Below are 13,930 nucleotides of genomic sequence, written 5' to 3' on the forward strand. Positions count from 1 at the left end.
AGGTTAAGTGGGGACTCTAAATTGCCCATCGGTGTGAATGTGAGATGAATGGTTGTTTATCTCTGTATGTGATGGACCGATGACCCGTCCAGGGTGTACCCTGCCTTTAGCCCTGTGCCAGCTGGGATTGGCTCCCTGTGGAGCTTAAAGTGGTAAAAATATGAATGATCAACGTGCTGTCTGACATGTCTCTAACATCACCATCAATCTCCCGTCTCCCTCTGGAAACAGGAAATGCATGTACAGTATGTTCTCAGCATAAGATGCACGCTGTACCTAAAAACGATCTGTCTCCACACATTAACATCACCTTTAGAATCTGTAAGTCACATGTTAAAAAGTCGACAATCCATCAAAACATAGGAGCTGTATTGGCCTGTACGCACTGTATTCTTTAGCACAATGACAATAATCACCTGTAGCACTTGGATAAGGCCTGCTAAAGCTCAGCAAAGAGACAAATAGCTTTTTTCCCCCCCAATAATTGTGGCATACACCCTGGAAGTAGATGGATTGAAGTGAAATGGCCAAGAGAAGTGTTCATCATCTCCTTCCCAACCTCTTGTTTACCACCAGGTCTCTCAAATGTCACCTTTGCTGTGGTGATGGGGAGGAAAGTGTCTGACTTAGTGTGACAAGAGTGTGTGTGTGTGTGTGTGTGTGTGTGTGTGTGGGTAAATGTCAAGAGAGGCACCTGCATGAGTGGAGAGAGAGGGTGCACACAGAGACACGCACACGTTAAAAAAAAGAAGAGAAGAGAAGAAAACAACAATACAAAAACAAGAAACTATCAACAACTCCATTCAGGCACAAATGTGACAGCTCAGAGCTGCACTGACTCTCAGTGTCCCTCAGTGGGTTTCTGTCGTGTCGTTCACACATCAGTGTCCACTGCTGATCCCAGACAGGGGGAGCAGAGAATCCTGTGATATTTAGTCCGTCACATCAGGAGATAATCAAGTGTCACATATATGGCTGCTTTGGTCCCATGACTTTCCAGTTGCTTTCAGAGCCATGACTTTAAATGATGGGGAAAGTTCATGACTGGCAGTTTGACTGGGAATTACACAAACACCCGTCATTGTCCACACTTTTCTTTTAGACGTTTTCCTCTCAGTGGACACATAATGCGTCTTTTTAAAATTGAATCTATTGCAATTTCTCTCAGAATTCGACAACAAAACAATGGCATAAAGAGGAAATAAGAAGAAACAAAATACAAGCATAAATAATAAAGAGAGATAGATGTTACACATATAAATGTGTGATCAACACAGAACCATTCCCTCTTTAATCTCAATCCAAAAACAGTGATATGAAATAATATGTGCTGAAGAAAATGCCAAAAGTGATTCAACACATTTACATAATGCCTTCGTCCAGACAATATCCACTGATTCTTTATTTCATTATTTATGAAGTCCTTCTACATTCATGTAGATTACATTTACAATTTAGTGATATCTATGAACGAGTCAGCAACATTATGTTACTGACCTCTGATTATTTTTGTTTGAAAATAATCACCTGTGTAAAATGTTAAGTCATATTTGAAATGGGTTGATGAGGTGACTGTTAAATATATAAAAAATAATCATAATAAATACACCTAAAATAATCAGGCATTATGTAAAGCACAATAAAGATGAAGGAAGTGGTTTGCTAAAGCTGCAGCACACAGCACACAGAGAAAACGTAAAAGTTCTCTAGATTTTCAAAAATATAAATAAATTATTCCCCGATAAAATAAAAAATTAAATAAAATTAAAAATATACTAAGTAAAAAAAAAACTATGTTTAGCTGCACTGGGATTCATTTCTGCACAGTTTTGAGGAGACTCACTGACCAGCAGTGCATTTCTTATTGCACTGAGGTTTGACGGCTAACAACTAAACCTCGTGGGTTGGATAGAAATCATGTTGTAGTACCTACATAATCCCACAAGAGGTCTCCATTTCCCCAATGCTACTCAAAGAGACTGAGAGTTGTGCCTCTCACCTGAGGTGAGAAACAAAACAAATAGACATTAAATAATCACAAAGAAATGAAATAAATATGCTGAGTATTGACTGCACCTTCACATTAATGCACCATAAAACAAACTTTAAAGTGCACTAACTCACAAAACTCAACCACTTCATTCCTCAGTATTGTCACTGTGTGATCACGACGTGAGCAACAGACACAGACAAACTGAATTTGGTGACAACAGATAACTGCAATCGTCCTTTGTTTAACATCATACTGACCAGCAGAAAAATCCTCCACACTTCGTGTTCAGCAGCTTTCATTAGAAAATGTATTTCAGCGGTCTTGAACATCAGCCATGTGAATGTCGAAAAGGTGGAAATCAGCTCAGAATTTCACATTTTTAGATGACACTTATGACAATAATTTATTCAAGTTGAGGTGTTTTCTGAATATAACATTAAAATATATGAATGAAACCTTTGAAACAAGATTGTTGTTGCATCTTTAAATGACATTTTAGTTCAGATTTGGGTTTGTATAGATTACATTGGTTTAATATTTGAGTAATTATATCAAGTGCTTCCAGGTAACAATGGTTAAAAGTTTGTTTACAATTCAGAAACCCTGTTTTGTGCCATAAAGAATAGAAGAATAGAATGGGGGTTAAAAAAAAAAAAAAAAAAGGCAGCGCTAATGAAATGGTTATTTTTCTTTGGTTTGATCACATTTTGGGGGAAGTTGAGGATCTGTGACTAAGCTTGACTTCCATTTCTAGGCTGTTGTTGGAAAACAGATGTCACAAGAAAGCAGAAATATTTCTCTAAGGAAGGCACTCAGCAACAACCAAAATACTAACAATGAGACAGAAATGTTTTAGTTGTAGCTGCTTAAAACAAATGCTTTCTCTGGTAGAGCAGGTTTCTTGATCTGATTTTCTTTCTTCGCTGTTGTTTTTGGACCAATGTCACCACTGTAGACTGAAACTTTGCACTTTGTTTTCACTCTGTAGTGTAGCTCTTACAAGAGGTCATGGGAGTACTATTGGTGGTGTTCATAGGCTTATGGCACTCTTTAAGAGATTTGGATGATTTCATGTTTTGCCATCCACTATTTAAAACCTCCTTTGTGGTAATCAAATACAAAAGGCACTTATTAGCCATCATAGTCAGTGTTGGGCAGGAGAAAACCTCTTTTAGAAGTCATCACTCTCATTCATATCATGTCATATCTTAAAGACAATGTCCTCACTTAAGGGCGACCAATGCCAATGTCTCTCACTTGCAGCCAAAATATTTAAAATCTTAACACTTGTCTTTGTATACATTTTAGTAAACCAGCACTAAAAGTGTCCTTCCTTATTGGATTAAAACATCATTCTTTTTACATACATCATAAATGTACATTAAATGAACATAAATGTACATTATGAAGAGCATATTGCTTACAGGAGATCATGGGTAACATTCTTGAGGAACGATACCACCTGTGTCCTTGGAGACATCCAAAACAGGGTGACGGGATGAAGGGAAGGATGTGGCGTTGGTTCTACTTTTTCCGCTCTAGGTAGTTGGATGGGACCCAACCCTTGCGGGGGAGCAGGCTGTCCTGCACCTGGCAGTACCACCATCCATTAGGGTTTCTCTCTAATACTTCCAGACAGGTGCCCTCAGTGAAACCCATAGTCTCCTCATCACCACGATAGTCAGCGATGGACACATACACATCTCTGCCCAGGTTATTATGGATCAGTTGACTCTTCTCTATGGGCTTGGGTCGGACTGTGGACACAGGGATGCCATTACGGTGGTTAGCTCTGCTAAGGGCGTCCTGGGCATTGCTTGAACTAAATGCACTCCCCGAGGACCCCAGGCTGGAGCGTTCTGCAGGCCTTGTCTGACTTTCGACAACTACATGTGGCCGCACAGTGCTAAAGGAGGCATTTCGGCGGACACCAAGAGTGGCGGAACCGGAACAATAGTGATCACTTCTACTGAGTGATTCATTTCTCCTCAAAGACCCTGTCATGTAGTGCCCATCCTTGGCTGGCTGTGATGTAGTCACAAATACTGACTGAGGCCTCACAGCCACCTGGCGTACTCCATTCCTCATTCGCACTCCTCCGTTAACCATCCCTGAGGGCTTTGAGAAGCCACCAGGAGGCTTTGAAGGAATTGGTGGCGTGTTCCTACTCAGGCCTTGATGCTGCTGTTGTGTCGGACCTTGAATATTGATATTGTTTTGGGCTAAAACATGCTGCTCGTTTTTCTCCAGGCTATTGGACTTACTCCCACTATTCTTACGTCCATCTGAGTCCATCCCACCAGCATTAACTACTTGTCTAACAGGTTCCAGGTAGTAGGATGGAGCCCAGCCCTCCTCCATGCCCCAGCGGACGTACCACCAACCACTACCCTGCTTCTCCAGAACCTCGACTTCCACACCAGCTGGAAAGCTGATCTCAGAGTCCTGAACTTTCTTGTAGGTGTCCACAGAGCGATATAGAGTGGGGCCTTCCACATCTGAGTCAACACGACTCCCTTTAGAGTACACAGAGGAGAGATCTGATGTGCTGTGTGAACACATGGAGTCCTCTGATGAGATAACAGAAGCAGTTTCAGAGTCGTCCCCACGAGACGCTTTGAGTCCGTGACGATACTGACTTGTTGGCCTCAGCTGACGTCTCAAGGAACCGATGTCCATCCTCTCAGGACTCTGGGGCTCTGATTTGGTTAGAAGGGGTTTGGGTCTGACAGAAGGCTTGGGCCTGGTGGAGGGGCTTTGTCCTATCCTCTGCTCCACATCCCGGGTGAAAGCAGTGCTTTTCTTGGGGCCTCTGCTCAATTCATCAGAGGAAGAAAGGGGGCTGTTGTCATGGGACCTAAGGCTGATATCTATGTGTCTGCCCAGGGTCTGACTTCTACGTTTCATCTCGGGGGTCATAGTCTTCATGGGCCTTTCGCCAAAATGTGACGATCCAGAGGGTTTTCGTGGGACTGTGGATGAGTGATAAATCTTTGGGGAGTTGGGCTCACTGGATACTTTGGCTGAGGTTCGTTCACCTCCACCGCTTGGTCTGAAGCCATCATTCTCGTAAATACACTCTTCTTTACCAACCTCCTCTACAGACCTAAAGGGAGCTCTCCGATGGGTGAACGCAGGAGACGCCTTAGAAAGAGGAGGGGAGGCTTTGCAGGAAGGAGGGGAGCTGTGGTACTTGTCGCTGACCACACTACTCATCTTCACATCCTTCAGCAAATCTGTATCAGACTCACCTTCACAGCCAATCGCAGGAATATCATATTCAGGTTCCTCATACACTGGTCTGCTAGGTGGCTCTGAAACTTTGGAGGCAGAATTAGCAGAAGAAGGAGCCTCGTCAGAATCTTGCTTTTTAACAGGAGGAGCTGGCGGTGGGACTTTGGGCCTGGTCAGCGTGCTTGTTCGACGGCTGACGTTGGGTTTCTTGCGTTTGTCGATATATGAACAAGGGGCCCAGCCCTCCTTCTCTCCAATCTGCACATACCACCAGCCTCCGGGGTTCTTCTCTATCACCTGCACAAGGGTTAAAAGAAACAAACAAACAGGATGTGAACTTGTGTGTTTGTTATTAAAATCTGATGAGACATGATAATTCAGAGCAGTATAAAATAATTAAAAAAATCATCATTACTATTACTATTATACTATACAACGCTGAATGAATCTATATTGCTGTTTTCACATTTTCACAAATTCAGAGAGGAGTGACTGTCTCCTCTTCGCAGCAGCAATAGAGATGTAACATCTTACGTCAGCCTTTTGTCCTCCCCGAAAACTGATGCCATCAGAGATGGAGGACTGGAAATCTGCTATAGTGTAATACTCTGCTTCCACAGCAGGGGGCTCTGGTGGCTTAGGTAACTGGAATCCCTGTACAGTAGAGGAGGAGAAGAGAGGTGAACCACTGACATCATTGTTTAGATTGTGTTATATTGTGCATGACTGAGACTGCAGACGTTGTCAGTCATTTCAAAATGAGTTGTGACGATTATTAGGATTAATAATGTCCTTAATGCTGAAAAATACAAGCAGATACTTCTCCATTGCAGTATTATAACATTGAGTTTCTGGATGTGGTGGTATGGCTCTCAAAGAGGCCTGATCTCATCATCCAGTGAAGAGACGGAAAGATTTAAGATAGTGGATTAAATCCTGTGGTTAGTTCTTCACGATGTTTGGAGCAACCTACCTGCTGAGTTCCGTTAAAAACTGTGTGCAAGTGAACCCTCGAAGAATTTATACAGTTTTGAAGGCAAAAGACGCAAACAAATAATGCTGACACCCTAATGGGTGCTGTGCCAACTCTCACAGTAAGGTGGGAGTTAACACTTGGTGACATCACCCACTGGTTTTTGAGCTTAGATGAGGGTGCGTCTGACTGAGAGCTCATCCACTGCAGGTCCACCTAAATCTGTGACAGCATCTACTAGATATGATCACCACATTTTCTCACCAATAGACAGCCTTCTCTTACTTGAGTAAACGGATGATTAATAAATTATAGATTTGAAGTTACTGATGGAGGCAGCAGTGGATCAACAAGTCCTGTGTGCCTTAATGTAAAGTCACAGGTTTTGTTGGTAATTACACACAAACACTGTGTAATGGTAAGTTTTTTTTTAAGATAACATAGATCCCTTTAAGTAGTCATGTTTTCACTGAGAGCGATCTTCTGTGTCTCATGCTTAGCACTGATTATGCATCATTGCCTCTTATAACCACCATTTTTAAAAATCAGAACTCTCACTTTAAAATACTGCCTCATTGCTTCAAGTATGACTCCTACTTTTGGCTTCTATGCTGGCCTCCACCTCCTGACTGGGAGAATGTTTACTTTTATATACTATCCATGGATGGGATTCTTTGCTCACATGTTTTAATTTAAAAAACAGTGGTGTGTCTTACCAAGTTGGTGTCTCTCCTGGGGGGAGGTTTTTGTCTCAGGTTTGGAGACCCTGGTGAACAAAATGACAGCTCATTTAAATGTCACTGCAACTTACTCGTGCTTCCTGAGTTAAAACCTATGTTAGGAAAGTGAAAGCACACAGCAAACATTTCAAAGTCCCAGTTAGTCTTTCAAGTCACCACCACCACCAGGCATAAAGCTTACCTACAGCATCAAAGCCTGCACAAATGGGAAATTACATGTCTTAATACCTCAAAATAAATGTCCTCCGTTTAGTTACAGCAAATACATCCTCTGGTAGACAAACAATATTCCAGTAACACACAACAAATACCTACCAATTTCCACTCTATGTGGTGCCACCCTGGCAACAGCCGGAGACCCTGGCTCTCCTCTCACTTTGCTCTCCTTCAGAGCAGCGCTCGCTGCAATTCCGAGACAGGGACTGTTGGTGTCCCGGCCGGCACTCAGCCTCCTGCCCGTCTCTGCATTGATTTCAGAGCTAAAGGGCATGGGCAGGCTGATCTCACTCTTGGAGATGTGGCGCTCCGGGGTGGTGCTGCCCTCTCCGTCCGTCTGGATGTCCTTCTCACTGACGGACTTCTTTTGCAGCAGGTTGCTGATTTCCATGATGTTGCCGATGATCTCCACTGGGCCTGTCAGTGTTTTCTTGCGTGGGGAGAAATCCTCTTTCAGCTTTTTCAAGTATGATGCAGGGGCCCAACCTTCTTTCCCCAAGTACCTGGAATGCATAAGGAAGAAAGGATTGACATTGTAGTTTGCTGTATTCTTCAGTGTCAGTGTACTCATCCTAAATGTCATCGGGATTATTGTATGCTTGAGCATCACTGGGTTAGTTTGTGTCACTAAGGTAAATCAGAATCAAGGATTTCAAACACAGAAGACACACATTTTCATGGACTGATGAAGGCAAAAGTGGATCAAAACTCCTGTGTGCCATAATGTCTCGGTACACTGGTGCAAGGAATGAGGGACATAAACTACAACACAACAAAGGGACATAAACTAAGCTGTCTGTCAGAAAGATAAAGTGGAGAACATGTTCTTCAGATACTATAGTCTTAAATGGGCACAGATTATATTAGGTGAGCCTTCTGTTAAGTGAAGAAAACCTTTTTTTTTCCCTTCGGTGCCAGAAGTCAGGAGTGACTATGTGTTAGTACCTCACAAAACTCCACATCCAAACCCCGAAACTATAGACTGAATCATTCTCAGCTCAAAAAAGATCATGCAAGGATTCTGACTTCGATCACAAGGAGTCCTCATTTCCAAATAAAAATTGTGATTGGTCCCAGCTGAGACGTACATCTGGAGGATCAGTTCATGTTTGACAAAGATTCTCACTGAAGTGAGAGCCAACGAGTGAACAAGCTGCAGGAGCTAGATGTTTGTGCATACATGTTGGCCACACACCACAAATATTACGCCTATTATTAAAGACCTGTAACTGCGTGAGTTTTCTCCTATATAAGAATACAGTCTTAATGTGAACATATCACGCCAAGAGGCAGCATGTGATAGTAATCAGTTCTGCACTGGAGCTCTGCTACAATTCCCCCAAGAACAAGAAAACAAACTGGCAGGAAACACACACTGGCTGGGTAAATAACACACATGTGCTAATATGCAGACAAACACACACACACACACATTAGACGTCCCAGGCAGAGCAGTTAGTTGATCTGTGGACAGATTCATATGATAATGGTTTCTTCTCCATACCATTGGGCAAATGAGAGCTGCAGGAAACAGCTGACTTGATAACGGCACAAGATGATGTCTCTCACGAGCAACGTCATTGTTCCCTGAGGACTCACTTGCTTTGCCAGGTTTCTGATGGTATGATAACCTTAAGCAAAACAATGATTTCGGCTTCTCCCTTCAGGGGTCTCCATAGTGGATCATCTGCCTCCACCTCGCCCAATCCTTTGTGCCCTCTTTTAGGGTATGACAGTTCCAAAACACTTTATGCCCTCTTTTAGGGTATTACAGTTCTAAAACACTTTGTGCCCTCTTTTAGGGTATTACAGTTCCAAAACACATCTAGTTGGAAGCAACTAGACTTGAAGTTGAAACGTCCAGTTGCTACCGACTCAGAACCTGAGTGATACCTGCACTGCGTTTTTGATTAGTCATTAAAAACAGCTCAGACCTTAAAGGAATACTACTTGCATTTTGCTTTGTATTATTAGAATTGGGATAGTTTTTTTGAAAAATTGTGCTTCCCAACCTCAGTTTTCACCTGAGTTGAGAAATATCTTCATTCTTTTCTTTGTTACGTGCCCACACTATTCTAAGCTAAGGTGAAGTATTCCTTTAAGGCACAGTATGACCAGGCCTAGATGTAATTGGCGCTCTAACCCTGCATTCACAAACAGAAACAGTATCTGTCATGATCCTTTGAAGAAGAAGAGATGCTGATGCTGCTAAAATGATGGCGACACCCAGGTAAGACCAAAACACCAGCAAAATGGACCTGTGCGAGCTGAGCTTCAATGTGATTCGATTGTGCATAACAAAAAAACCCAGTGTCATTTGGCATCACGTGACACCAGCCATTAAGAGTTAAAAAGCAGTGAAGGCTACACCACGTAGTTAGTTAGTTATTGAAGTGTTATCCTCTCACCAGTGTGTGCTCACCTGATGTACCACCAGCCCTCTAGGTTCTTTTGGATGACCTCCACGGTGACGCCTTTCTCAAAGCTGACCTCGTCCTTACCCTGACTGGTGTATGGCTGTATCGTCACATATTTCTCTTCTGGAGATGGTGAGGGGAAAGAGAGGAAACAGAAAAAGAGAGCAAACTGTTATCATTCAATTTCCTGTTAAGTCATTTCAGATATTTCCTCCCACATTCCAAAAACATGCATTGGTGGACATGGTGGACATGGTGGACATGGTGGACCCCCCCCCCACACACACACACCTTTTGGAACTATCTCCAAAGGCACACAAATAAAACGGTATAGGCAATGAATGTGGCTGAATGTTTCATGACACATTCTATGGTGTGATAAACTCACAGAACACGTGTTTGTTGCTTTATAGGGATTGAAAAACAGTCTCTTTTATTAGACTAAACCAAGCCAAAGCTTTCAGTCGCACCAAAAATCCTTAGGAGTGGAAAAATGTTCAGTGTGACCTACTTAGAAAACTTCAACACAAACACAGCTCCCTCTTAGGGAACATTTGCTGTGGACCCTTCAAACCCTTAAGACCTCCTGTAATAACAGCATTGATCATAACAATATTAATCACACAGCAAGTGCAAAGCGTATTTGCATCCATGACAGATAAATCTACAGCTTGTTGATCTATGTCCAAACGGTGATTCCTCCTATGGCAGCAGGCCCACATCAGGGCCTCCCCTTAAGGAGGTAAAGATTTTTTTAAGCGTGGTCTCCCCTCTCAGATCGCCATCCGACCGCCACTCCTCTCTCACGCTCTGCTAAACTTTGAAAACCCCCGGAGGAAAGGAAATGCTACATTCATCTTAGTGGGGGAGCAGGAGAAGTTTAGGGGATTTACAGACACTGGGGCAGAAGAAGGGAGCATAGAATGGTAGACAGAGAGGAGCGATAATGTGACCTTAGATGGCTAAGGCAAATGAAATGGCTTAGGGAAAAGCAGTGGTGATATCTCAGAGGCACGGACATATGTTTTCAATGGTGGATTAAAGGAATACTTCACCGATTTAGCTTTGTATTACTAGAATAGGTTTGAAATTTTAAAATTGTGCTTCCCAACCTCAGTGGTGGGCACGTAACAAAAAAAAAAAAGTGAAGATATTTCTCAACTCAGGGGAAAGTGAGGTTGGGAAGCAAATGTTTTCAAAAATATTACCCCTATTCTAATACAGAGCCAAATGCAAATCGGTGAAATATTCCTTTAAGTTCAGACGGCAGGATTTCAAGTTACTTTGCCGAATCCTTTCAGTGCAACTGAGCTCAGTAATGTGGAGTGGCAAAGAAAATGTGGCCCTAAACCTGGTCTGACACAGATCTGTGTGTGTGTGTGTGTGTGTGTGTGTGTGTGTGTGTGTGTGTGTGTGTGTGTGTGTGTGTGTGTGAGAGAGAGTGGAGGACTAGCAGATGAACAGGGAACTGAGATGGCTTACACAGAAACCTGGAACATGAGAGTGTTAAATGTATGCATCTGTTGTAGGAAATTATGTCAATTCCCCAGAGGAGAGGAAGGAAAAACAGAAAGGTTGAAATAAATCCCAGTTATTAATCCCGTTTGTGTTGTATACATGTGAGTGTGTGTTGTAGGCTGTGAGGACAAATTTGCATTATTATCATCATTCATTATATGTATATATATATATATGTATATATATACATATATATATATAAATTATACAACTGCTTTCTTCCATTAGCAAATTACATCCTCCAAGAACATAAATCTTGCATGACCGGTCTTTGTTTTTGTCATTTGCCAGTGCCACTAAATCAAGTGGTATCACAGTGTCTGTGCAGAGCAGTAAAAACCGCCTTCACCCACTCCTTATCGCTCAGCTCAGTAATGCATTTTCAAGCAGGTCGACAGTTGTGCCCTCATTCGGCAACAAAGGACAGGTATCTGGGACGAGGAGAGAGTGTGAAGGACGAGGACACGAGAAATGAGGACAGACTGAAACTAGGTGTTGTTTAAATTCCAGCTGAAAATGATTATTTTCTTAAAAGTGTTACAATTCTTAACAAAAACTAAACTTAGTCAAACAAGTATGCCACAATTTCCACTGAGGGTAATGCAGAGGTAACAACGCTGTTCACCTCTATAGACGTAGACAAGCAACATGTCAGACGACATGTCTGTTTTCAACATAAAAGTGAAGATGGTGGATAGATGTTGTGCCAAAACAGTAGGAGACAGGCTAATGGCAGAGCATTTTACCAGAGAGATGGTAGAGGTGAATCACAGCTCTGAAACGTGCTCACAGTGAGCAGAAGAAGAAAGAGTGAACCTACAAGCAACAGATTTTGCACTTTATTGCAAGATCCATTGAGAAAATCAGAGATTTTATATCATAGTGCTTTGGAGCTGTTTATCCATTACTGCCTTCATCAGTGAATTCAAATGTTGTATTTTGTGACTTTGGTGTTAGAAAATCTTTATTCAGACTAACTTATGGAATACAAGCGTACAGCAGTCGGCCAGGAGGTGTCATGTCTCTGTGAGCCAAAATTACATTTTCTTTATGGACTTTGCTGCTGAGATTGACATGAATCCAGTCAGGTTTCATGGTGGGACTATTTTCAATGGTGGAATAAAAAAAAGAAGTGCTGCTACAGTATTTGGGCTTTAAGCAGGTGTAGATTTAATGAGGTGAGTATTTTGATGACTAAAATCTGTCCTTGCTGTGTCCCTAGTGGTAGCAGTGATTTCACAAAAAGCAAGCCTTTATGACAGTCTGTTTCTCAGAGTAGGGGGCACACATCACTACCTCATGCCACCACACATAAAACCCAAACCATACTTTTAAATAAAGCCGCACTGAGATGACAGTTGAAATACTGAGAGGACCGTTGGTGCCTAACGCTCTCACTGTGAGGCGGTGACTCATGCACACGCTGCAGAGGCTGAGGTCTGAGTGATTAGAAGCAGAAAGCCGGCTGCTGCCCCACTTTTTCACTTCCCACTGACTCATTTAAGACATTTGTGGTTGGGTGACATTCCAACAGGCCCGGATAACACTGTTTCACTGAGCTGACTGATTACAGTCCATGATATTGTAAAACGTGACCCTCTAATATCGCTATTACAATAACTTCAACCTTAAAAGGCAGTGAGTTTCCATTTCCTGAAGGATGAACCAGAGAAGGGAGGAGAGTAAGTGATGAACCTGAGTCTTTGAACAGTTTACATGGCTCTGCTCCACAAAACCAAACTAAACCAAACCCTGCATGAACTGCCTGAGTTGTTGAGGATTAACATTATGTTGTTTATGAGTGTCTTAAACTATTAGTAAATATGAATGATTACAGATATCCAGAATGTAATTTTGACTATCCAAAAATACATTGTGACTAGTATAAATGTCATTATGGATATCCACAAATGTATTGTGACTATCTGTTGACAGGGAGACTTAAAATTAACATAAAAAGGGTTCATTGACTATCCATATTTTAGATATCCATAATAGCATTTCTAGCATTTTAGGAGAAATGGCAGTTAGATATATCTGCAATAACATTGTGACTAGTAGAAATTGTATTTAAAGATATCTAAATCTTTATTGCTCCTAGTCAAAATTCAATTCAAGATATCTTTAAAAAGTATAAGTGGCCGTTTTAACATTTAATAGCTAGACTGGATATGTATTACGGATATCTGTAATTGAATTCTTCCTAGTCAAAAAGAACATTTCAGATATCCACAATGACATTCCTCCTAGGACAAATGAAGTCACTTTTGCCATTCATGTATATTCATGAATATCTGTAATACATATCCAGTCTAGTTATTAAATGTTAAAACGGCCACTTATCCTTTTTTAAGGATTTAAAGATGTTGAATTTTGACTGGGAGAATTAAGTGTGGTTCGATTAATTGTTAAAACATTTGCCATAGTCAGTGACCTGCAGGATGACCTGCTGCCCAGTGGTCAGGGCAGAGGGAGAGGACGCTAAAGGGGTCAAGTCAGAGTGAAGCCAGTGAAGCCACTGTGGTGATGGAAAGAAACCGAGTCACGTGACACCTTTATGGATTCAAATATGAACAGTACTCGATGCTATTGCAGAGTAATTTGACCCTTTAGTAAATGCTGATACCCTTTGCAGACAAATTCCCATTGTGTCGTGTAATTCCAGCAAAAAGGTCCGTGTGGCAGCACGGTGAACTGCATGTATAAATATACTAACAGCTATGCATTGCTCATGTGTGGTGTGCTTTACAATATGTGACTATATCCATGAGCTTGTTGGCTCCTTTTTATGGCGAGAAGATGACTCAGCATCAGGCTCCTCATGGACATACAGCACAAG

At 41.9% G+C, this 13,930-nt stretch overlaps 1 protein-coding gene across 5 annotated transcripts in view; it reads right to left on the reverse strand.

The window, feature by feature from the left end:
* sh3pxd2aa (SH3 and PX domains 2Aa) overlaps window positions 1–13,930 on the reverse strand; it is a 96,352-nt gene continuing 82,422 nt past the window's right edge. For all 5 annotated transcript variants that reach the window (XM_058640277.1, XM_058640278.1, XM_058640281.1 and 2 more), the window contains 5 exons: window positions 9,579–9,696; window positions 7,256–7,659; window positions 6,917–6,966; window positions 5,762–5,881; window positions 1–5,524 (listed from right to left, as the gene is read on the reverse strand). In XM_058640277.1, the coding sequence (XP_058496260.1) occupies window positions 3,518–5,524; window positions 5,762–5,881; window positions 6,917–6,966; window positions 7,256–7,659; window positions 9,579–9,696 (2,699 nt within the window). In that variant the 3' untranslated portion in view covers window positions 1–3,517. The remainder of the gene's footprint in view (window positions 5,525–5,761; window positions 5,882–6,916; window positions 6,967–7,255; window positions 7,660–9,578; window positions 9,697–13,930) is intronic.

Source organism: Solea solea, chromosome 10, assembly GCF_958295425.1.
Source record: "Solea solea chromosome 10, fSolSol10.1, whole genome shotgun sequence".
Taxonomy (NCBI): domain Eukaryota; kingdom Metazoa; phylum Chordata; class Actinopteri; order Pleuronectiformes; family Soleidae; genus Solea; species Solea solea.